Source organism: Empidonax traillii, unplaced genomic scaffold (assembly GCF_003031625.1).
Source record: "Empidonax traillii isolate 1590-97213 ecotype Southwest subspecies unplaced genomic scaffold, ASM303162v1 scaffold124:size1682992, whole genome shotgun sequence".
NCBI lineage: Eukaryota > Metazoa > Chordata > Aves > Passeriformes > Tyrannidae > Empidonax > Empidonax traillii.
Window position 1 is genome coordinate 489,201 of NW_020955317.1, and position 26,059 is coordinate 515,259.

General features: G+C 43.1%; 1 protein-coding gene across 13 annotated transcripts in view; it reads right to left on the reverse strand.

Annotated features, from left to right (window-relative positions):
• The window catches only part of PTPRT (protein tyrosine phosphatase, receptor type T), a 436,407-nt gene that overhangs the window by 147,642 nt on the left and 262,706 nt on the right, over nt 1-26,059 (reverse strand). For all 13 annotated transcript variants that reach the window (XM_027883323.1, XM_027883322.1, XM_027883316.1 and 10 more), the window contains exon 8: nt 782-1,078. In XM_027883323.1, the coding sequence (XP_027739124.1) occupies nt 782-1,078 (297 nt within the window). The remainder of the gene's footprint in view (nt 1-781; nt 1,079-26,059) is intronic.

Below are 26,059 nucleotides of genomic sequence, written 5' to 3' on the forward strand. Positions count from 1 at the left end.
GATAACTAACTAAATGCACTCCCAGGCCTGTCTGATAAAACCCTGCTCATTTTTCTGAAATATCTGCCATCCTTTCGTGTCCCCTCCACATGATATATTCGGCTGGAAGAGCCACTTTCAGCTGAGAGAAATTTAGGACAGCAACTTCTTACAGCTCAGGCTGAGGAAGAACTTGTATTTTACATGTTAGACATTAGTGCATGGGAGTCCTTGGTCTGAAATAGCTCAGGTGGGATAATAACACTGAAACACTCCATCAGTTCCTCCAGAAAACTTTTCTTTTACATCCAGAACACAAGAGTTCACACTCAATTAATTTTGCTTCTGAGATCTATATAAAATATGATGTCCAGAAGATCTATATTAAGAAAAGCCACACTCTGGAAAGGAGAGCATTATACTCCTTTTGAGACATCTTTTCTTGTGAAGGCACAAGAAAAAAAAATCAAAAAATGCCAGGATTACATTTGCCCATACGACAAAGGAAGCTGCTGGGTGGTTGTTGGATAGTTCAGGCCATGAAGAATTAAACTTACAACTCTTTGGTAACTGCTCAGACTGATGTTTATCACATTCAAGCATTTCAAGGAGCCTTGTCTTTTCCAGAACGTGGCCACAAAATGGAAATTATTTACCCCTGCAAGTTCTACTTGCATGAGACACACACTGTCCAGAGAAGACATTCATACTCTCATGGGACAGAGAGGGTTGTGTTGTTATTTACAACCTGCACACACGAGCCTTGCCCAGGAACCAAGCAAGCAAAGGCAAGCCGACTCACCATCCTCCTCGGTCTGCACAACCAGCTCCTCGCTCTCCATCTTGCCCTCGGGGTTAGACAGGGCCAACCTCAGCCTGATGGTCATGAAGGGCCGGAGCCCCCGCAGGGTGTAGTGGGAGGAGGTTTGGATGAGCTCCTCTGCCTCGAACTTCTGCTGGTTGAACACGTACTGGTAGTGCACGGTGAGGTTGTAGCTGTGGCAGCGGGTCACGGCGTAGCCAAAGGGCTCCCACTGCAGGGTCAGCTGCCGAGACCGAATGTCGACCACCTCCACGTTCTGGGGGCCGTGCACGGGATCTGTGGAGCGGGAAAAGAGGAAAAAAAAACACGACACCTCGATATTAAAACGAGTCAGTCGTCCGTTAACGTGCTTCATTCTGTTCATCCAGAGCATCCCAGCACCTCACAGTTGGGAATGTTCCTGTCTGTGCAGTGCATGAGTGACAGGAGATGAATGTCGGATCTGTAAATGCATTCTGGCTCCTGAGTTTTCCCTGGAAATCTCCTCTCATGAGGCCCTGAACGGTGGTCATGCTCCTGGCTGCTGTGAAACCTCACTGAATATGACAATGGCAACACGATCCCATCAGGTAAGGGGTGGGAAAGTTACACTTTCTTCATTCTTCCAAAATAAAAAAAGCAAAAATAATTGTAGTTGAGGGTCCACTTGACAGTGCCCAAGGAGCTTGGTGAGCCCAACCCTCAGTGATGCAAACACACAGCAAATGCCCCCTGGAGGAGGGATGTACTGAAGTCTTTCAGCTTTCAACTCAGCTCTGTAGACCCCAGGTCCTCCTGCTGCCCTTGAACTCATTCTGCTCAGAGACTGAAGCCCAGAAGCGCAAGAACTGAGACTAAGAACCTGACTGGTGGGCTTCCAACATCCCTGTGCTACTGTCCCCTCATTTGTCAAACACTTGAATGTTCTGGCAGTGGGGTGCTCAAGTTCTGGGGTGTTCAAGCAGATCCTGCCACTCCTGGGCTAAGTTTTCTGAGCCATCTCAACCTTGTGCCAATAAAACTTTTATCTCCACGCCTTGGTCCCACCAAAGTTTCTCTGCTCTTTATTATTCTTTCTGCAGGATCTGGCTGAGGTACACTTTGAATATTCATGTGTAGGAATCATTTTCACCTGCTGTTCCTTAATTTATTTTTAACAGCATAACTCAAATGCTCTGACTACACTCTGCCCTTTATATAAAATATAAATGCATGTACTGCTAGACATGTGGATATAAAGAATGAAGGATGAGTGAGTAAAATCAGTGTTTGAGATTAAGTCAGATGGTGATAATACTACAGATGTCACAGTTTGTTTATCCGACAGTTCTTCAACTTGGACAGCTCAACTTGTATTTGCTTTTTTGCTCAATCTAAGCAAGGTAATTAGAAAATATGTAATTTCACATATAGTTCCTTGATTTATGGCACAATTCAGGGTTCTGCCCACATCTCATGTTCTCTCATGACCTTAACCTATGAAAGGAACATTTTCATGGGAACAAAAAAGTTGGAAGAACGCCTGACTACTAGTCACACTTATCTGAAAGATAATTCAAGTGGATAAAAAAGCCTTCTAGTAATTCCTGAAAGTAAAGCACCAGCCATACTGACTTCAATCTAATCCTGCACGAGCAGAAAAAACACTGTAACTACCTGCATATTCTGTGTTACTGCTAAAAATCCCATAAAGACTGGCAATGGAAAATATTCTGCATCTTTAAATAGTCACACACATATGCAGACACTTTGGAAATAGGATGGATATTAAAAGACCAGGGGTCTAAAGTTAGCAAGTGGTTCAGGTTTCCATATAAATCATGTCAATCCTGTAGCATCCAGAAAACACCTCCTAAATGAGAGTATTTACTACTCCTTGTGTCAAAAAAAAAAAAAAAAAAAAAAAGGCATTTAGAGATCAGGAAGTTTCTATGCATAAATACACACATATATACCCAGCATTAGGTGCTGAGCATTCATTTACTATAAATCCATGGAATGCACATTTCTGTAGATGAATTGTGTCGGTAAATGAGGTGAACCCAAGAATGGTTCTGTGAAATCTTTCACAGATCCCTCTGGGAAATCAACAGCTTCTGAAACAGTAAAGGTAAGCCCGAGACTCATTCCAAGATGCATCAAATGGAAACAAAACCTTAAAAAAGTAAGTTCGTAAGCAAAAACTACTTAAATTTTAGCTTAAAGAAACCAAACTGGAATTAGATCAACAAATGGAAGCCGGCCCAGGAAAGCTTTACATTCTCTCCAGTTCCCTTCTCTCAGCTTCAATCTCCTTTTTTTTCTGAAAGCTGAGACTGTATAATTTTGAAAATGTTTTCCTGTTGCTACAGTGATTTTCTCTGTAGCAGAAAACCATTGAAACCTCATTTTCAAAGCTGAGATTTTGTACTGCTGTTTTTAAAGGACAGTGGTCCTACTGTCCTCTCCATATAATTCCTTCTCCATGTCAGCTTTGTAAGTATTCAGTCTCTAAAGCTCTGTAGTACCTATCCCTGGGGTCTGACTGTCTAACAACACCCATTTTGCATAATCTGTTAATGACTTGTTTTCCCCCCCAAAAAAAAAGAAAAAGTGTTTATAATTTGTCTACAATCCTCTGGTAGTGGGGAATATTTGAAACTGGGCAAACGTCTCCATTTCTGTATTCTTGGAACAACAGCTTTCAAATAATCCAAGAAGATGCCTGAAAATTAGTAACTTTGTACTTGGCCAGTGGCACAAAACCTGCCAATACGTGTCTCAGCTTCAACTGCACAAAGACACCCACCAAAGCAGGGCAGAAACAGGACTGGCCCAATTTGAATACTTAAGAGGTCAGATATAAAAAGACATCAATGTAACCCATATAAACTGAAGTCAAATTTCCTAATTGTCCTGAGACCTTGGGAAAAAAAGCCAAAGGGAATTCTTAAGAGGCCAGAGCAATGAAACAGCTGCCACCACTCTACTACAAGGAGCCTTGAACCCATGCAAGGAAAATTGCAGTCTCTGGGATTTCGCTGTGCAAATGCACCTTTTTATTTCAGCCCAGCTGAACCACTAATTACATTTTGAAAGTTCACATCAAAGTCAAGGACTGAACAGTGTTTTTTCATGCCACATCAGCCACTGGTGCTTCGCTACCTGTCATTACTCTGGTGGGCTGCTGTGAACACTCAGCAGCCTTTGTGATGCACTTGGGATGTGAAAGTCTAGAGGGGTTTGGAGCACAAGGGTGCTGAGGAGCAGCTGAGGGAGCTGGGGGGGCTCAGCCTGGAGAAAAGGAGGCTCAGGGGGGACCTTCTTGCTCTCTGCAACTCCCTGACAGGAGGGAGGAGCTGGGGGGAGTCAGGCTCTGCTCCCAGGGAACAAGGGACAGGATGAAAGGGAACAGCCTCAAGCTGCACCAGGGAGGTTTAGACAGGATATTAGGGAATGTTTCTTCAGGGAAAGGGATGCTCAGGGCAGTGATGGAGTGCCTTCCCCCAGCACACCCATGCCAGAGATCACCAGCCAGTCACTCCAACCAGTGCAGGCCAACCAACATCTGGGCCCCCCAGTGATGTCCCCAGCCCCTCCTCCAGCAGGAGAATATCAGTAGAAATATCAGTGGTGCATTGGTAGTTAGTAAGGCCACCAAATCTTGTGCTCTCCCAACTACCAGCATGGTACTGCCTCTCTCCGTAGCCCAGAAAAATATTTAAATTCATTTCCACTTACAAAATCTAAATCCGGAAGGATCACAGAATGGTGGAGAACAGCACAGAATATTTCATTCTCACAATAAATTGAAACAGTGGCCACTTTTCAAGCAACAGCAACAAAACTCTTATCACAGAATCACTGAGAGCTCCCAGCTTGGGTTGGCAGGGATCTTAAAGCTCAGCTTGTTCCTACCCCTGCCCCTTCCACTAGCCCAGGTTGCTCCAATCCCTGTCCAACCTGGTCTTGAATCAACAGTTAAGAGGTTTCCTTTGTGTTTTTCAAAGACATTGTTCTTCTTTTGCAGATGAAAAACCAACAGAAATGTGTCCAACAGTGATTTTACTCCAGGCACGAGATAAAAGCTGAAGCCTTCTCCTTTTCCCCTTTACTCCCTCTTCCTCCTTAGACTTCCACAGGATGAAACAAGTCCAGGGAAACACATCTACCATCAAAAAATTTAGCAAGACAAACCGAGCAAAACCACTCAAGGGGTTTGCCTTCAGTGCAAAGTTAAGTGTGTGTGATGGTTGAAGGTAAAACAAGAAACTCTGCAAAGAGATCCTGACAGGTGAATTGTCCCATGAACACCTTCTGTATCCCTGTCCTATGCACGGACACTTCTAAATGATGGACAACTCTGTCCTTCCCTGAAGTGCAACGTGGCTTTGTGTCACAGTTTCTTTTCTAAGTGTCACAGCTGCTGCCCATCATACTGCAATGCCCAAATGTGGTATCAATACTATAAATACCTTTTCAGACATGACAGATAAAAACAACTATTGTAAACAGAGTTCACTGGTCTTTGTATACTGGCAATTATACAGAAAGGGATGTTCTGAGAGAAGACTTGCAACACAGAAAACACAAAAAAGGAGTGAGACTGATACAATAAAATCACCACAGAACAAGCAACCTGTTTGTGAGACGCCTACAATCAGCTAAAGCCCAAACATATACAAAGGAAAAGGTGCCATTAGAGCTGGTAAACTAAACGAGGCTATTTTAGGGCATTCTGTGAGCACTGAAGAAGGAGGAGTGCAGCCACACAGATGAATCTCTTATAAAGGGAATCTGAATGAAGTTAGACAATGGACTGTGTGCTGAGATAAGGCAGGATCTGAGCTCTCTCAACAGTTAACACCGTGGTTTTAGTTCGGTTCACAGCACATCACCTTCATTTTTTGATTGTTCTGGTTTTGTTTCTGTTGCAAATTTTACTTGGAATTCTGCACCAAACCAAAGTATTTGAAAATTCAAAAAGGAAAATATTTGGTACATTACAAATCCCATTGAACATCCTCTGATCTCAGACTTCAACCTTGCTAAACCACCACATGAAACAAGGGAAAAGCAATCCAAACGTCATTAAATAAGTGCCCAGACCTATCTGGATCTTTCCACTTGTCACAAAATGTGCTTGCCACACTCACAGACCAAATCTCCAAGGTTCCAGGAAAGCAAAGGTTGTGGAGAACAAAACCTGAGCCACCAGCACAGCCTTCCCAACACCTGCCCCAACACTGCTCCAGCCAGAGCTGAGCTGCCAAACCTCCACTTGTAAACAACTTCAAGATAATTAAGCACTGCTTTTCAAAAAAGGTTTATTAGCATCTGTTTAAAGGGAATTTTTTTTCATTAAATTATGAAATGGCAAAATGAAAGCTTGCTTTCTCTTATACCTAAAAACTATTGTGCCCTAACAAACTTAAAAATGACAATTTAAAACAACAATAAAGGATAATTACTGATTTTATTAAAAACATCTATCATGGATACACATAGCAGTGGTATTCCATGGCTGGGAACACAATGTACATTACTGAGCATTCTGATGATTAAATACAATAGCCTAATTAAATATGCTAATGAAAGTGAGATTAGAAAGCAGCTAAAACCACTTGGTTTTTGTCAAACAAAAGTAAAACATCTGTTTTTACAAATTTATTTCATTATGTATAAATATTTATTTTAACTATTTGCTTTACTAACACATATGTGCATTTATTTGTATTACCTCTTCCTCTGTGTTATCTTCAAATGGACTAAGTGGAGGAGATTTAGAATAACAAAAAGCCCGTTCCTGACAAAACATAAATTATCTCTATAAAAATAAATAAGGTAATCAAAATAGCAGGGAAAAGAGAGGCTTCCTCTACACAGGCAGGGGGCTGTTCAATTATTCCGAGCAGCAGAAAAAAAAGCACTGCTCTTGCCAACAGGTTTTCTCTCATTTGTAACTGTGGCTTTGTTTTACGTCTGCGCAACCTGCAAGAGAAATTCTCAGTGTTCTTTCAGAATCCTGTATTTCAGCAACAAAAAATTAAAAAAAAAAAAAATCCACTTTTAGGAAAATTTAGTAGCAGAAGGAGGTGGTAGTTGATGAAACCTTGGCTTTGTGAGCACCACTGAAACATTCAAATTGTCCTAAAACACTTGAGGCCTCGACAGCAGGTCAGGGAGGTGATCCTGCCCCTCTGCTCAGCCCTGTGAGGCATATCTGGGTGCCGTGTCCAGGTCTGGGATCCTCGGGACAAGAGGGACATGGAGCTCTTGAAGCAGGTCCAGGAGAGGCTCCAGAGATGATGAAGGGACTGGAGCATCAGGAGGTAGACTTGAGTGATCCCTGTGGATCCCTTCCAGCTCAGGAGGTTCTGTGACTCCATGATCTCTGGGAGCAGCAAAGGCTGAGGGAGCTGGGGCTGTTCAGCCTCCAGAGCACACACTGAGAGGGGACCTCCCCAGGGTGTGTCAGGGGCTGCAGGGAGGGGGCAGAGGATGGACCAGGCTCTGCTGGGGGGGCCCAGCAATGGCACGAGAGGAACGGGCAGGAACTGATGCCCAGGAAGCTCCACCTGGGCAGGAGGAAGAACATCTTGGCTGGGCAGTGACCCAGCACTGGACAGAGACCAGAGAGGGTGTAGAGTCTCCTCCTCACTGGAGATATCCCAGACCCATCTGGACACAATCCTGTGCCATGTGCTCTGGGGTGACCCTGCTGGAGCAGGGAGGTGGGACCAGATGCCCCACTGTAGTCCCTTCCAACCTGACCCATCCTGGAATTTTTGTCTATTTTCCTCAAGATCTAGGAGTGGCAGTGACTCCCCTTCTCACCAGCTGTAGGTAGTCAAACATGAGGAATCTCTGTGTGATGGGGACTACCTGATTCCCTGGCCTTGATGACATCTGGAGGGATTTGCACTCCACGGGATGCCTTACTGGCAGCAAACAATAACAATAATTATCATAATAACAAGCACAATAATGACAACCCAGTAAAACAGCCCCAAAATTTTCAATTTCTAAGACTGCTGAGACTGGGTAATTGCTTAAAGCAACACAGAATATGCCACAGCCATAGTAATGTCTGGTAAATGGGGATTACTCAGGACCATGTGGTTGGAGGTTGAGCCAGTGGAAAGAGAACACAGATATAACCCCATGTCAACTGTTTTGTTTTGGGTTTTTTTTGTTTTGTTTTGTTTTGTTTTGTTTTTTTTCCCCCAGTTATTTCATTAACTAGACTAAGAGACATTGAAATCCCTGCAGCTGAGCTCTGGCTGCAATGTATTCCAGAAGAACATGTTTAGAAAGGGTCTAGATACAATTTCTGAGCAGCTGTTTAACTCTAATTGCACGCTCATGTCCTCCTTGCACCGAGGTGTTGGAGTCAGCAGTGTGAGGCCATTAAGGTCATGGATGGTTAACTCTTATGGGAATGTACATATTGGAACAAATGTGCATTTCCAAGTGCTGGAGACACTCCTTGGGCAGTGGAGGACAGATAAGAGTTTGCTCTGAACAAAATCAATGCACTGCATTTAGCCCAATAATCGCCCTTTTTCCAGGCTGTGTTTGCATTTCAGCACAAACAAAAATAAAGCAGAGCCACTTTATGCCCGAGGAAAGTAAGAGGAGAGCAGAGTGTGAGGGGCAGGACCAGCACTTCTTTAACACATTTATATCTGATCAGCATGACACTAAGAAAATACCCTGAAAGGATTTCAATAAAGGCATTACATACAAGAAAACACTGATAAACCACTTCTTCAGAAACACTGTCAAGCCTATAAAAAGTCTATCTCCTAGCCCAGTCAGGGCTCTCAGTGTAATCTGAATATACAGCAGTTTCAGGATTACTGCAGTCTTGTTAATACCCCAAAATAGACATGTTTCAAAGTCTCACTGAAATCCATTCTCTTAGTCCAGGCATAACTCTTCAAACTCAGAAGCCTTTTTTTTCTTAATTTTTAAATGCAGCTGGATTAGTGCCCTGCTCAAAAAATGACTCAATTCAAAAAGCTTCCAAATTGTTCCTAATACCTGTAATCTCCCTGCTGCCACATGGCCCCACTGTACACCTACAGGTTTCTATTATCAGACATAGAATCGTGGAACAGTTTGGGTTGGAAGGGACCTTAGAAATCATCTCATTCCACCCCCTGCCATGGGCAGGGACACCTTCCACCAGCCCAGGTTGCTCCAAGCCCCATCCAACCTGGTCTTGGACACTTCCAGGGATGGGGCAGCCACAGCTTCTCTGGGCAACCTGTGCCAGGGCCTGCCCACCCTCACAGGGAGGAATTTATTCCTAATATCCAATCTAAACCTCTACTCTTATAGTTTCAAACAATTCCCATGGGGTTTGTTTGCTGGTTAATGCTCCACAGTGCAGGGGGAAGGAGTCTCCAAGGGTCAAGGCACTGCTCCAAGGGGAAGGCTGAGGAATGGTGAACATTCCACCAGCCCCACAGCAGAGCGGATTCTATCCATGAAAGTCCACCAGGAGAACTTCAGATCACTTCACTGACTTTAAGGAACATCTGGTTTTGTTCTTTTTAAAAACAAACAAACGAAAAAGCCCCCCAAATTCACAAACGCACCCCCAAGAATTAGAATTGTTCACCAAAGAATATCGAAATATTGCTGTGCTCTTTCGCTCAACACTGCCACCTAAAAGAAAGCTGTGACTTCCCATTTCCTAATCCCTATTTGCTGAGGAGGCCTGGACACATCCTTTAAACCACTTCTCAGCTCATCTGCATAGCAAAGCAAGCGATTAGCGAGCAGCTCCAGTTTTACAAGAGTATTAGCAGCATTTAATTAAGTCATGGAGGTCTCTCCGAAGGGACCTGACAGCCTGAACTCGTGTGCACACCCACGAGTGCCCAGATCCTCCCCCCACACAGCCGGTTCTTCCAGGGGAACATCCACAGCTCTCCCAGAGCACGAAACCAGAGCCCGCCACGAGCAAACTTTGTGCAGCCCTCAGAGGGAAAAATGAGGGAGGATGCATGAAAGGCCAATATTTCCTACGTACTCCTAAGTATCCTGTGGATATATTTAACTGGGAACAAAAAAAAAAATTCATGGAATCGTAGAATATCCTGAGCTGAAAGAGATCCACAAGGATCATCGAGTCCAGCTCCTGGCCCTGCACAAAACACCCCCAAGGATCCCACTGTGTGCTCCTTCAACTCTGATAGCACCGGGGTCGTGACCACCGCCTGTTCCAGTGCCTGGCCACCCTCTGGGGGAAGAACTTTCTCCTAAAATCCAACTTAAACTTCCCCAGACAAAACTCCAACCGTTCCCTTGGGTCCTGTCACGGGTCACCAGAGAGAAGAGATCAGTGCCTGCTCCTCTGCCAAACTGTAAGACCATGATGAGGTCTCCCCTCAGACTCTTCTTCCCTAGGCTGTATAAATTGAGCCCTGGCCTTCATGAGCACGGGCAGGAAGGTCAAACCCAATGAACCTAAAGGTACAAGCGGAGCTCTGGACTGTTTGTAAAACAGAAAACGGTCATAAAATCATTAAGTTTGGAAAAGACCTCCAAGATCATCAATCCCAACCTTTGACCAAATACCACTGTGCCCACTAAACCACATCACAAAGCACCTTGACTACTCATTTACAGGCAGATGGAAATATAGAGGCTGATTTACAGCTCTGCTTCCTTCTTTCCTCTCCCACAGGTAATAACAGGGAATTGGTCACCCTCTAGCTGGGAAAGTGGATGGGATTCACCATGGTCAAAGAGCTGTGTGTTACAACAACCACCAACTCCAACACAAAACCACAGCAGCCTGTGGAAGATCTTGGAATGACTATCTGCATGCACACGGATCACGGCTGGATGAGGCTGGATTTCCAAGACCCATATCTGGTTCTGGGGGAGCACTGCCCTCCTCTATGGCTTCTGAAACAGAGAGGGTAAAACAGGGTTTACAGCACTACTTAAAATTACAATGCTAATGAGCAAGTTAGTCATGCCCTAAAAGTTCGGGGAAAGCTCATTTGTCCACATCAAGATCTTTATCCTTTAGAATGTTGGGGGTTTTTTTCTGGCTGAATTGAGTCTCTTCCACTGGCTGCGTATAAATAAATAAATAAATAAATAAAGAACTGAAGTGGAAAAAAAGCAGTGTGTTCTGTTTTCAGCAACTATGACTTGATTCTTTGCTGCCATGGCTTCAACAGCAAGGCTAGAAGGAAGTAGATGGGCATTCATGTGTGATAAAAAAAAAAAAAAAAAAAAGCAAGCCTATGTTTTTAACAGAATTAGGCAGCTGAGCTCATTTCCACCCCATTAGGATCAGTCTATGAGACAGTGCTGCCAATGAAAGCCCAAGAGATTAGTTTTCCCCTCAGTAGCTCCAGCAACGCTCTGGGCACCAAATACAGATCACGACACTTTCCAGGGGTTATTGCAAAGCTCGTGCAGGGAACTGATCCAGATCCTGCCTTTCAAATTTCTCTGCAAAGCCATTTCCACACAAACGCACCACTGTGCCCTGAAAGAGTTCATTTGGAAATGGAAAGAGGGGGAAGGAGGTGGATGCTTATTGGAAATCCATTTGCTGAAAGTGCAGTAGGGAAAGCTAAGAGTTTCTAAGAAAAGGTCTGTTAATAGGTTACTGAAACATTCCAATAACTACTGCCACAGCTTGGCACCACAGCTCTGCAAGTTTTAACAGCATTTATGGTGAAACACTTTTTGTTCATTTAATAAACCACTGAATTTATATAAAGAACATTCTGTGTTCCTAATCTCATTTTCCTCTAATATTCCCACCTAGAACAAGTGCTGGAAAAGTCAGTTTGATGGTTGGTTGTTCTCTATCTGTTAATGATTTCCTCCTGTTCAGAGCAAAGGGCAAAAAAGAAGGGCAGAGAAAAAACAGTTACTGCTTGGCTATTAAAATAACAGTATTCCTACTGGAGATGTGGGAGCATTTGCTCCCTAGATGGTTATGATTTATCTTGAGGAGCAGATTAGAAACATCCGTGATCTCCAACTGGGATCCATTCAACTCTCTCAATATTTATAGACACAACCACTTTCTCTTCCTTCATCTTCAGAAAATCTCCTATGAAACTCAAAATCCAAGAGCTTCACAGCAATTAAGTGTTGGGTCCAGTTGAAGTTCCACCTGGACATGAGGTAGAACTTCTTTACTGAGCAGTGACCCGGCACTGAACAGGGACCAAAGAGGGGGTGGAGTCTCCTCACTGGAGATATTCCATGCCCATCTGGCACAATCCTGTGCCACGTGCTCTGGGATGACCCTGCTGGAGCAGGGAGGTGGGACCGGGTGACCCACTGGGGTCCCCTCCCACCATCCTGTGATTCTGTGATTGATTAAAGAATGCTGATGAAATAGTTAAGAAAAATAAACCATAACAGATTTAAAAAAAAAAAAAATAAATCCAGCATCATTTGGAAAACACTGCAGAGAAAGGAAAACAAAGGATGAAAAATTCCTTCACACATCACAGACAAGAGAGGAAATCACCCAGCAGAGGAAGCCTCACAACAACCCACACTCCTCCTATGTCTAATGCAAGCACTGGCCCTTTGCTTTCATTATATACTTCCCAAAAGAACACAAAAAATAAAAAGACAGCGACAGGCTTTCAACACTCAATTAAGATTTAGGATGTCACTCAAAGGAGGCAAAAAGCTGTTCTTGCTTGGTGCTACTGAGCAAGAACATCTGCCTCATTCATTGTTTATGTCCCAGCCCAGGCCCCGCTGTCGGCAGGAGAGAGAACAAGGCACCTCGTGGAAACCCAACAGCCTGGGGAAGTGAGAGGTACCAGTGTGCTCATCAGAATAAATTCTCCTGCGAGAGCAGTTTATTGATTTGTGTATTTGACTCTCCTTGGGATTATTGTTCAATTACTTTTATCCTCCGAGATGAAAGCGGCTGAATGGAACATCAAAAGCAGATAAAAAGTCGCATGTTTCAAATTTTCTTTCAAATCTGCATAACATCCATTACAGATCCAATTTTCAAGAGAGCCCTCTGAGAGGAGCAGCAGAGGGTAACTCCAGCAGACATACAGCTCTTGTCTGTGTTTTCCCTAATTATCCTGGCTGAAGTGTATTCCCTATAAAGCACATTATTTGTCCTTGAGCAGTGACAGTCTGCAGCAGCTTTCTGACTGCCTCTCCTTTTCATCAGGTGAGCTGCCTGCTAATTGTTGATGTGATTAGTGATTTATCACCACTAATAAACACAAACACAGCGTAGAATTCCCACTACTAACCTGCAGCGCTGTTGAAGAGCTTAAAATGTGGTGGTCAAGAGACCATGAAAGTGTCATTTTGCTGGTTTCATTCTCCACTATAAGCTTCTCCTGGCCTGCTGGCAAGAAACAAACCTAGATATTATTAACTGCCAACCCCTTCTTTTCAGTCTGATATGGAGTCATCACATGATTTTAATTTCGCCACACACATCACAACCACCTGGAACCGGGATCTTGCTGGCTTAGGGGGCAGATGGAATCAGGAGCTGACTGGTGCTCCTCCCCATTTATTTGCAGGGTGAGCTTTGCTATAGAGTCATCAGGCAAAACTTCAGTTCCTCCAAGATCAAAAAAAAAATCCACACTCTCAAATCTCCAGCAGGATGATTTTATGATGAACAGTGCACTGGGATAATGGCTCTTGTGTTTTATGTGGCAGGACATTAAGACCACAGTTCAACTTGCAAAAGGTGCCCTCAGTGATCACAACCCTCAGTTCAAAATCTTATCCAAGAAACAACTTTACTGGCAGCCACATATCCACTGACAGAATGACAGCATGAGCTTGGTTAAAGTTAGAGATGAACTAAAATGATGAATTTAAATAAATGCTTGCACTTCCAATTTGCATTTTGGATTAATAACTGTTTCCTCACCGCTAAGAGGAACCATCCACTTGCCTACAGATGTGAGCAAGACTGAGCTTTGGATTCCCAGCAGCATCAGGCTTAGACAGAGATGGGACCAGAAAAACACTCTGAGACCAGGCAGAGATGGAGCACTGGAGTTCCAGCCTATTGCAGTGCACTTTTACTATTCATCTGCTCTGAAACTACTTTTATCTTTGCCACAGATTGTTATAAAAATCAGGTCTTTGAAAAGCTGTTTCCAACCAGCCTGTAAAGCACATTGGTTTTCTTTTAGTGATGCAATTACAAGGGGAAGGTAGTCATGAATATTAGTGAACTTTAAAATATTGTTTCTAAGGGCAATAGATTTTACCCAAAAGCATATTAGTGCTCCACCTCAGCATCACAAAAAAATCACTTTAAAACTTCCAGCAAAACATTTCAAGTCCATTAGTGTGAGTTTTCAAATGTCATGCCTCGAATGTGACAGTCAAATTCCTGAATCAATCAGCCAAATGGAATTGTTTCACTCAGAAATTATGTGAAGAGAAAGTAGCAAAAAGCAGTAAAAGTGCAGAATAAGTTTATGCTGTAACTTAAGCAACTAAATAGCCTTCTTGGTGAAATAAGAAGCAACACACAACGTGTATCTGCTTCACAGGATGATGAACAGCAGAACACACTGGGGATTTTTCTTCCCTGTAGCAGAACAAGGCTTGGGATTTTAATTTGTGATCTGTCCCACAAATAGAGCCTGGGACACTTCCAGGCAGCACCAGGTGCCTGAACACAGCTCACTAGCTGGGTACCCATCACATCCAAGGGGCAAATCCAGCATGTGCCAACTGCAGTCTGTCTACAGGCTCTGCCTGCAGCTCTGTTTGTGACATTCTGCTCTTTCTCAGTTCAGTTTTCCAATATCTTCATGATTCCATATGGAAAACAGCCCAAACTTAGTTATTTCAGTCAGAAATCCAGCTCTGGAGCATCCTTCTACACCAGTTTAACTCACATAAACGGCATGGCATACTCTGCCCTAAGCCCTGAAAGAAATTAGAGCCTTGGAATCCTTTCTGTCCTGGATAACATCCCATTATCCCAAAAAATAGTATTTAACACAGTCACAAGATGTGTGGCACTGGTGGCTCTCAGATAACGAGTGAACTCAGCAAAATATCTCCAATAAATCCCACTGCCCCCTTCATCTCCGGGATGGCACTGGTGTTCAAACAGAGCTGCTGTTTGTTTTACCCTCCAGCACTTCCAGACAGGAAAGACTTTTTCCTGGAGCCACAGAGTGGTGGTGGTACCTTCTACGTAAAGGACAGTAATTAAGATCAACCGGGATTAAGAATCATAAACTTAATTTCTTTTCCCAATGTTCTCCCAATTTAAGTTGCTGTGACAGGAAATGTGCCCAGATCAGCCACTGCTGGTGAAGCATCTTGTCCAAAATCAGAGAAAATATAATCCAATGATCTGATCCTGGGGGAAGATGGCTGGTGGATGGGGAAAGAACCAGCTACCTTTAATTTCTTATTTCCATTGGAAAATGAAGGACAAGTAACAACCAATAAGGCATTAAAAATACACTCTTGTATTTCCAAATGCCAGGAGAAATAACCTTCTGATTTAAGTGTAGCTAAAAAAGAAATAAATCTATTTAGTTTTCGAAGTCGACCTCAGTAATTGTATGAAAAAAAGATTTTACATAATAATGGGTAGCAATTCGAGACAATGAGACTTGATAGTGTCAAAGACAGTTTTCAGCTACATGAATTGAAGTGAAAATGTTAAAAAGACCTGAGAAAAGACCTTGAAGTAAAAGTTACAGTTCATAGCAGATGCATCAGACACAGCTCAGACCCTCTGAGTGAGCTAAGTTCTGAGTACTTTTTGGTGACTTCTTTTTCCACGTTAGAACTCTCCATTTTTTATGTCTGCAGTGATTTGTGATGTTAGTGGGTGAAAACCACTGCATAACACAGAAATAAAAACACAGGGGCTCCCATGCCCATAAATACCAGTAAGGAAGTGCTGGCACCCAAGACATCCCTTTTAAATGAGAACCAACATTTACACATTTGGCTCAGAAGATGACCTTTGCCACTACACTGACACAGGAGAGACTCGGGCAGGGTTCTGTGAGATAGCTGAGCCAGGCATCAACCATCTGGAACATTAAAAAGTTGCTACTTTCTCACACTGCATGATGTGAATATCCAGGTGTGATTATCACACTTTGTGCCGACTACTGGGCGTGGTAAAGATGATCCCAGGAATGTGTATTTAATAGGAAGCCAACTGGTCACCCGAGGGTTAATGAAGGAGACCAAAAAGCCCTGAGAACAGCTCTAAGTTACAGATTATCCACACAGTGCTCATCTCTTCATACACTTCCATAGCAACTGCTGCACAAGGACACCAAAAGAGAAGTTAATGTTATTACACAAGGAGCAGTGTAAGGAGATTTCTCTAACAACTCACAGCAGTTTTAACTCCAATTTTTGTCAAAGGTATTACTGCAACAAGTCCTGCAGCTGGCTGGAAGGAATTCATCAGTTGGATGCCTCACTGGAGGAGGGTGTCCAGCCTCCATTCCCAGGGTGTCAGCTTGGGAACAGAACACAAAGAAACAAGCCTTGCACTGGGTAGGGTCTCCCATCCCATCAAATTCCTTAAAGCCATCAACATCAGGGGCTACAGGCCTCAACTTCACTAAACCAGAAATCTCCCAGTGCCTACAGATAAACCTTCCACCCTCCAGACAAAAGGGTCATTGTGTCACATGAGGTACAAGAGATGTTGCTGTCACAGAACTCCAGAATCACAGATTAGTGAGGGTTGGAAAAGCCCTCTAAAATCACCAAGTCCAACCAGTAACTCAGCACTGCCAAGCCCACCACTAACCCACCTCCCCCAGTGCCACATCTAAGCCCTGGTTCACACAAAATTCCAAACTTTGGGTGGCCCGAGATCCTTGCAGTTTAGTCTCAGAATGTGTGAAATCTTTTTTTACATGTCCATGCATAAAACATATCAATTAGTGTTATGGCTTAATCCATCTGTATCTGAAGCAAAGCAGCATGAAAAGGAACCACTGATACTACAAGGGTCTTTGGGGATAATTTGGAGAAAGCACAAAGCAATGAAGAATTCATCACCTCACATCAGCTACCACACTGTCAAAGCACACACACACCTGACCACTTAATAAAAGGCCTTCCTTTCTTTCTGTTCCTTCCTAAAGGAAGATTTAATCCCCAGCAATGAGGGTGGTGCAAAGGAACATGCTTGCCACCTGTTTATTCACTTACTCATACCAACCCAGCTTTAAAATGCAGGGATTGCTCATCCTTAGGAGTGCAGTCACTGCAACTTCATAACACTGTAAATGTTACTGCATAAATTCATTAAATACAGGGCTGTTTTCTCCCGTTGAATCCCATTCTCTTCTGGGATGTGCTTCCAACAGGCAGTTTAAAACTAACTTGAGCATGTCTCCACTAACAGTAGGCAGTGCTATCAAAGAGCTAAAACACACACACTGCGCTGTGATCACAGTCCATCAGCCATCAGGGAACGAGGAAAGTGTGAAGAAAGAGGAACCAGAAATTAAGAACCAGAAATTTTCAGCTACTCGGGGTAATACTCTTGTGAAGATAATCCTCCTATCCAAAATGTGACAAATCCAACTTGCCAGGAGATGGCTCTGAGACGTGAAATAAAGCTGCATTCAGCTGCACTGGACAGCACATGTCTGGTGCTTCTATTATAAGCAGAAATTAATACCCAGGTAGAAATAACCCTAAATCAGTCTTATTTAGCTCATCAGCTGAAATACCAGCCTTTGCATAAGAATACATTTTTGGCATTTCCAATCTTACACTTCCTTGTGATAAAAAGCCAGGCTTGTCACTTAATCCTGAACTGCTAATCAGGCAGGGTGGGAAGCTGAGAGCAGAGCTTGCATCTGACTGCTCAGTTCCTGCACCACTGGGAGGTGGGTCTGCTCCATGTGTCGAGGTTCATGGCCAGCTCAGAATGTGGGAGGGAGAAGGAGCAGGTTATGAGCACTGCATCCAGCTCTGGGACCCCAGCACAGGAAGAACATGGACCTGTCAGAGTCCAGAGGAGGCCACAAAAATGATCAGAGGGCTGGAGCCCCTCATCTCTGGAGCCAGGCTGGGAGAGCTGGGGGTGCTCACCTGGAGAAGAGAAGGCTCCAGGGAGACCTGAGAGCCCCTTCCAGGGCCTAAATGGGCTCCAGGAGAGCTGGAGAGGAACTTTGGACAAGGGATGGAGGGACAGGACAAGGGAGAATGAGTTCAAACTGAGAGAGAGTAGCTTTAGATTAGATTTTAGGAAGAAATTCTTCCCTGTGAGGGTGGGGAGGCCCAGGCACAGGCTGCCCCATCCCTGGGAGTGTCCAAGGCCAGGTTGGACAGGGCTTGGAGCAAGCTGGGCTAGTGGAAGGTGTCCCTGCCCATGGCAGGGGGTGGAATGAGATGACCTTCACACTCCCTTCCAACCCAAACCCATCCTGTCCTTCCTGTATCCTGAATTAAGTCTGAAAGCAACTGGTTTCTGAGATGCCAGTCCCAAAACCAGATACATCAATAATGAGTAACTTGATGGTGCAGCAGATCAAATGCATCGCTCAGCAGCTGAGACTTCATTCCAGGATGGATTTTCTCATGTAAGTAATCATTATTATATATGCATAAAGATCCACAGGATTCAGATAGAAAGCAGATCAAAACTACTTCAATATGTTAATATGATAACAGTGTCCCTGGGAAGATAAGTGCTGCAATTATAACTGTATTTTTGCCTACAATGCACTGAGCCTGTTGCAAAAGGAACTAAGAAACTTGATGTCTGTGCTTTGAATAGAGGCACAAAACTAACACATTTGATAGAAGCCTGTAACTGCCTTTTTCTCCCCCTCTTGTTTTGTGTCTAATGCTTCAAAAGAATGAAAAGGAACACACCAAATTAGCTGTAGAGAGCTGTATGTAAAGACATAAGAGATGGAGGCTTCATGCACAGAAAGTGATGCTTGGAAGAACCAATTTCACTCTGGGAATAGAGAATAAGGTAAAAATACACTTCCTGTTTCTTGTGAGGGTTTGTTGTTTTCTTTTTCCACTTGGAACTTTCAAACACAGTCCTAGAAAATATTTCAATCTTAAGTCTGCAATCCATCAGTAGCCATCAGTGGGCATGACAGGCTAGAAGAGAACATTTAAACGGCCCCAAATTTCAGTTTCTACCTGTATCCAGCAGGAAAAAATATTCCTCTGGTTGAGCAGGACAAAAGGGTTGGCCCTTTGAAACAATAAACACTGTCATCATTGCATTAGAAGACAGTCATTCTGCCTCATGCTTGGAAGCTTCCAACTTCCATCTAAAATCCCTGTAAAAGGTCAGACAATTTGGGAAAATCCCACTGCTGAATCAGAAGCAGTAGGAATATACACTGGTTATCTGGGGGGATCTGCTCCCCTTCCAGGCCCTGAACCATGACAGGGATGGGGATTCTGCCTCAGTCAATGGAATAATGCCAATCTTAACAAAAGCTCTGGGTCAGCTCCTGGATGTTACTAAAATCAGTTGTTATTCAGCAGCAGCAGGATTGAAGTGGCCCTTATACAGGACTCACCACCCAGAAAAAACTTAATGCCCCAAAAAGCTGTGTTCAGGAGCATGAAATGACAGAACAAGCCCGGCCCATGTGTTGAATTTGTCACTTGAGCATCAGTGCTGAGAGATCTGTCTCCAGCTAAGGAAAGACAGGGGGAAACAACTCTGTCACTACCGACAGTCTGCTTTTATCTCTAAACTTGCTTTTCCTAGTCCAAAACTGCAACAGTAATCAAATGGGAATAAAAGCAGCTCTCTTTGATGAGCACGTCACGCTGATGAAAGGCAGCAGAAGCCCTCTGTGTAGACAAGAACCACAAACATTAACAGACGCTGGTATTTGGAGCTCCTCTCCGTGGTGTGTCAGCCCTCAGAGGGGTGTTTTTATGAATGGAATTCTGCACAGGAGGCGAAGTTGCAGCTTAATCCCTGCCAGTGCTTTGCAGTTCTGCTGCCCAGGGCCACCCTCAGCAGGTGGCAGCTGTGGCCTTGGATCAGCATCCAAGTTTATCCCTTTTTCCCCTCAGTCTTTGCCTGACCTGGGCGGCAGCTCCACCTGTACCTCACTCACCTGAACCCCACTTAACTTTCTGGCTTTGACCTCAGGCCTGGCTCAGTGACATGGACTTGGTGGCACTTTGGGCTGTCCCCTGACCCTCATTCCCATGACCAGTGGACATTGGGTTTGGTTTGTCCACCTGCTGTGGGACTCTGCCTTTCCAGCAAGGGCACTGCCTGCTCCTTCCCTGCCTCTCCCTTGGCTTGTCCACCCTGTGAAGGCCCCTCCTGCAAATCCCTGAAGATTTCTGGATTTGCCATTGCATTCTGAGATTAAGACAAGCCAAAATATTAATATAACAGCAGTCTTACCATTTAGCACTTCCATACTGCTTTTTTGGTTATTTTGCTTCCATCATTTTTAATGGGAAGGTCTCAACCTCGTATTCAGATGTTATTTTGTCCAAAGCAGGCAAATCTTTTGTCAGCTGATAATCACAGATGTTGGTTGTATTTATACTGATCTATTTAAAATCTCAAACGGTTCTAATAGAATGGGAAGCTCTTTAAAAGGCACTTTTTTTCAGAAGCATTACTCAAAAAGCACGACGGTTCCATTTGTCAGAAATGCAAGCCTGCCCTTCAGCACAGACCTAGGACACAAAGTTGCCTTGAGATAAACTCCTTCCAAAACTGCTGCTCTCCAAGTTTTCAGCAGCTGACACTGAAAACACGCTTTGCCCCCAGTTCAGAGGACAACCCTTCTGTTCCAGCCTGCTCAAGTTGACTGTCTCCAGCTCTCCAGATCTGAATGTGCCCTTAAAGTGTCTCCAATCTTTACAGAACAGATTTTCATATGAAATGAACAGGCCAGGGGATCCTGAGGGAGGAAATGCCTGTGTGTCAGATGGAGCACAGGATGTGCTCCCAAGGGAGAGCCACTGCCAACTTCCTGAGGTTTCCACGCTGCCTACAAAACATTTCAGATCGTGTTTTGCTCCTCCTGCTGCTCAGGGCAGGAAACCTTGGAGATAAATTGTTCCTAAATCAGCAAATATTTGGTGTGTTCTTAATGTTGTCCCGAAGTGAGTTATTTACATCCTTCTATAATCCTAAAAGGAAACAGGTGGCTCTTCAATGCACTTGTGGCTTTTCAATTCCACGCTGGGGCTCAAGGGTGGGTGGGTGGGTGGTTGCTGTGTAATTGCCCTGCTGTGGGAGGCACAAAAGCTCTGGAATCTCCCTTGCTAATCAGGAATGCACTGGATTGCTGGGATGCAATCTGCAGCGTGGCATTTGTCTTGAATAGTTTCCTCCTGCATTTGAATGCAAACTGAAGATATTTATTTCTATCTACTTTCACAGCTTCCTTTGCATTCAGGTTATAGGAACTCGTGGGTAACATTATGCTACAGACTAAACAATATGTAAGAAGTCCTGGAACATCTATACAAACTAAAACAAGGAACAGGTCAAAAGTCCTCACTTTTTCTCCCAAAGTATCAGAAAACTATGTCCCAAATGTGCATTTTGCAGACAGTACCAAGATCGTTGCGTGAGAAACGTGATCAAAGAACAAAAATTTCGGGGTGAGGAAGCAACACATTCAAATTTGTTTCCTCAAAGTAGCCTTAAAAAGTCCATGCAAGCAGTGACATAAGGAAGGTTTGCTGGCACTGAAAGGGTGTTTTCTGATGGTCCCTGGACAATGCCTTGGATATTTCTCTGTTCAGTCACTAATGACACTCAGATTTCTCATTAGGAGTTTCAGGAGTTGTGGAGACTGAAAGGACAGTTTGTAAATTAGCAGCTACTGATCTGTGATTGACCTTCCCTGCCTGATCAATGGCATAGATGGCACCAGAAGGGATGAGACTGGAGATGGAAATTCTTGGAAAAGGCACCGATGAGATCAATCCCCATCAAGCCTCAAAGTCCTCAAACCACATGTTAAAACACATGCACCTTTAAATACAGCTTTGCCTTAGCATTTTTCTCGGCCACCTGTTACCCAAAGACTTTTAACTCAAAAATTGCTCTCAAGAAGCTCCAGAGTGTCGTACAGCTACTCCACGAGCAAAGACATGTGTCATCACACATTCCTCAAAGTACAGGTCCCAGCCATTACATTTCGGGTTCAGAAGCAGAATCACTATTCCTAAAACAAGTTTTCATGAGATACCCTTATGTTCCAACACAAATATTCATATGTTTGAGTCTTGGAGTCTTGGACATCAACAAACAGCAGCAAAGGTGACAGGCAAATATAAATATTCATCTTTTCCAAAGCATTATGTTTATGTTAACCAAGAAGTTTAACTTAGAAATGCCTGGGGCCCACAGATCACTGGGATAATCTCCTCTGCCTTGGAAAGCACAGCAGCAGGAAATGATCTGGCACCACAATTTCCATGCTAAGCTTAAATGCCCCAGGCAGAGAGGCTACTAATTCTAATCCATTTCCCAAGACTGAGGTTTAATGGAATTAGTTTGCTTTTTTCCTTTCTTAATTTCCATTCAGCTATTCATAGTTATACTCTTGGTATCAGCCTACATTCTTCCCCTTAAGTGTTTACAAATTCCTATATTATATAGGATTTTTTTTTTAACTTACTTTCTGCCCAGATGTTGCCCACTAGAGGCACAACATGTCTAATTACCTCTTTAAGCCCACAACATCTCCTTTGATTTCCCTGAGCATTTTGAGTGCTATTATTTCAAAGCCTTTCAGTTTTCCATCATCTTGAAGATAATGACTGATGATGATTATTATTATTATTACTATTATATGTCCAGAAACATTTCTCCCCTCTCCATGCTTTGAACCAGAGCACTGAATAAGCCTCCTAACTCATAAGATTGGTAGGTCCAGAGGTCATATTTGGAATATTATGTGAGTAAATGTGAAAAAGATAGTACTAAAGCAAGACAAGACCAAAAAACAAAAAAAATCAGCTGGCAAAAAAAATCCACAGTTCCTGATTACCAACATTTTAGTTGAATCTGCAGCATTCCCAAAGTGGTGACTGTGAAGTGCAACAAATGAAACAAATAAGATCATCTTACTATGTTATAAAATAATTTAGGTGAGATTAAGTAAGCAACAGAAAACTCATTAAACAGCAGGAAAATCTTGCACACAGGAGAGGTGTGTGTGAGGAAGAAAATCCAAAGGAAGCTCTCAGGTACTCCATTCATGTTGGGAAACAGGCATTTGCAAACCTTTTTTTGCTCTCATTTTGAACTTAATAGCTCAAGACTCATCTGGAGGAAAAAAAAAGTACTTAAAGACGAATTTTGATTCACAAATTTAGGCATTATTATAGGAACATGAGTAAGCATGGAAAAATGTCACAAATAAATCATTAGGAAGTAAATTTAGAAATCAAACACAGGGGAGGATGAGTGCTGGGCAGAACATTTGCAGAGCCTCAAGAGAAAAGAGTAACACGTTCAGACACTGCAGGAGGAAAGAGGGAGAGCTTGGAATACACTTCTCTTTGGAAATGGCAAGGAAATTCTAATCTCTCCCTTTCAATCACTTCCTCAAAACCCCTTCCAAAGTTTGTTTATTCAAATGAAGCAGAACTTGGGCCAAAACGTAACCAAAGACATTTAGTGCATCCCAAATCTCAGCTCAGTCACATCTGTGCTGAGATATGGCAGTTTTGCATTAAGAACTAGTGAAAAAGAGGACTCTGAATAAATTTGATTTAATTCAAAAGTTCTTGTGGTATTGTACATACCATCTAGGTTTCATGCCTTCTGATGATATTTAGCATTAAAAAATAAGCACACATCCTATGCTGGGAGCAGGAACTGAGTTTGTTTCCTGTTGATCTTTCTTCATCCTCACTAAACACCAAGGAGCATTGAGACCCTTCTTTATTCCCATTTTACAGGGACTAATTCTCACATCATTGCAAGAGACTAATAATCTACTTTTTGCTGATACTTGTTTCACAGTCAAAAATCAGCACCTGATAGATGTCATTCACTGCAGCAATCAGAAGAACACACTCCAGTCAACACCATTTATTAATGTCAACCAGAAGAGCAATTATATTTCATCCAAGCAAAAATAAACAGACAGGTATCACATCTTTGGTGACAGCTGAAACTATCATCTCTGCAGCTCTCATCACGTCCCCACTGACATGAAATTGCACGTGGGTATCTGTGCCAGTCTAGGAATCCATTACCTCACGGCAATCAGAAAACAAAATTTTAGAGGCACATTCTGGGGATGTGCATGGGAACAGAGGGAAATGAAGAACATAAATCCTGAATGAATCAAAAGGGAAGATAACCCACCAAAATGTCTAATGGTTTCATTTGTCAAAATATACCACAATGGCTCGATTTTTTTCAGATTTTCCTACACGGCTGTAAATCCAGATTAACTCCGTTACCATGAGAGCTCTGGTGGAAAGCTGGACACCAGAGAAAAGCCTCTGCTGTTGGTTGTTTTAGGAAGTGAACACACAGAATCACAAAGCCATTAAACATTCTTTGCTAAACACCAACCACAGGATGCTTTTTACCGCCCAGTGTTTCCCTCCAAGTGGTACCCAGAGGAGCCAGTTGAGCTGAACACAACGTGTACCGAGCTCAGTGAAGTCACAGGGTTACCCAGAAACTTGGGATTTATTGAGAGAAGTCTGACAGATTAAGAGATAAAAACTGCAAGCAAAATGCAAATGCATCCACTACATTGTTATATACAGAAGGAGCATACTATCAGGTGGAATATAGACATAATTCCTTGGGTTTTGAAAACAAATGTGAAGGGAAGTACAAGAATGGAACAACAGGGAGAAGATGAAGGGGAGAGATAATATTGTATTCTCATGCTTTATTCTATAGCCATCTGAGACCCTAAAACCAGCACTGTCCCTTTAGACTGGCATCCTAAATTAATACACTGAAGCCTGGAATGATCCTCTGATAGCACTTGATACACATGCTGTTTAGGAATCCTAAAGCTGTCAGCCACACTGTATGAAATTCCCAATAAAACAACCCATTTTCCCTAGTTCTATTTACAAGTCCAGTTCTCAATGGCAACAAACCACTCTAAGTAGCAAATTTCTAGGTATTAATTGATTTCTCAGCTGGTTTAAGCCACTTAATCTTTGGCCTCTTGCCTTATAGTACCACCCAACTCAAGTTACAAGCACCCAGAAATACACTGTCTGGTGTGTCTTTATTGCTTAATTATCCAGGTGAGAAGCTCAGATTAAATTGGTCATTTAGTTATAAGTACACACATCTCCAAGCATTACTACCTAAAAATGTCCCTAGGTAAAGAATATAATTTATCTTATTCTGTTGATGTCCTTTAATTCTTGCACGATAGTAAATTATATTTCAGAGCACAGTTCTAATTTTGCCAAATGGATCTTGAGGCAGAAATGACAGATCAAGATTATGCAATCAAAGCTTTCATGTATTAATTTCAGGTTAAATTGCAGGGCTCTCCTCAACCAGCTTTGCTGTGAAGTCAACTCCTACCCAAAGCAAGGTTATCAAACCCCTCTTGGTGGTTTAAATCTGAATCTTTTTGGGTGCAGGAAGGAAATCCCTTCCTCTAAAGCCTCTTGTGCTGCACTGAGCTTGGTCATGCTGAAGTCAGTCGCTGATCAAGTTGTGACCTGTGCAGGGAAGATGTGGGTCTGTAAATCAGCTCCAAGCAGGTGAGATGTACCCTCCCAAGCCCTTCCCTCCTGGTCTTTATCAGCATCTATAAAACTACCCACTTTGCAAAAGTACTGTCATTTCATTAATCAACAGGCTCCAATTTACCTACAAGGCACAGAGTGAGAAGAGACACAGAAAAAACAGATGGGAGAGAGCCTTCCTACATCATACACCCCATAATCATCTTTAGCTGTGTCATTCCTGGCAGATGGCTGGCTACATTTTTCTTCAGGGATATGACACAACCTCCTCACACAATCCAGTCAAGTCCTTCAGTTAGCCCTAATGTTAAAAACTTTTTCTTAAAGCCTAAATTGAATCTTTCTTGCTGCTGTTTAACCTGATTTACTTTTATTCCTGTCCACTACAGACACATAGAAGAGATTACTCTCTTCTTTCCTTCTATGCTCTTGAAGAATATTATGTTCTTTACGTGCTGTCATCCCAACAAAAGTGTTCTAATGATTAAATCTTGCCTTCCAGGTTGCTCTGACTGTTTTCCTTCGGGCTCTTTCTGTTGCTCTCCACGTGTAACCCTGCAGTGTCCAAAACTGGATTGGGTTCTT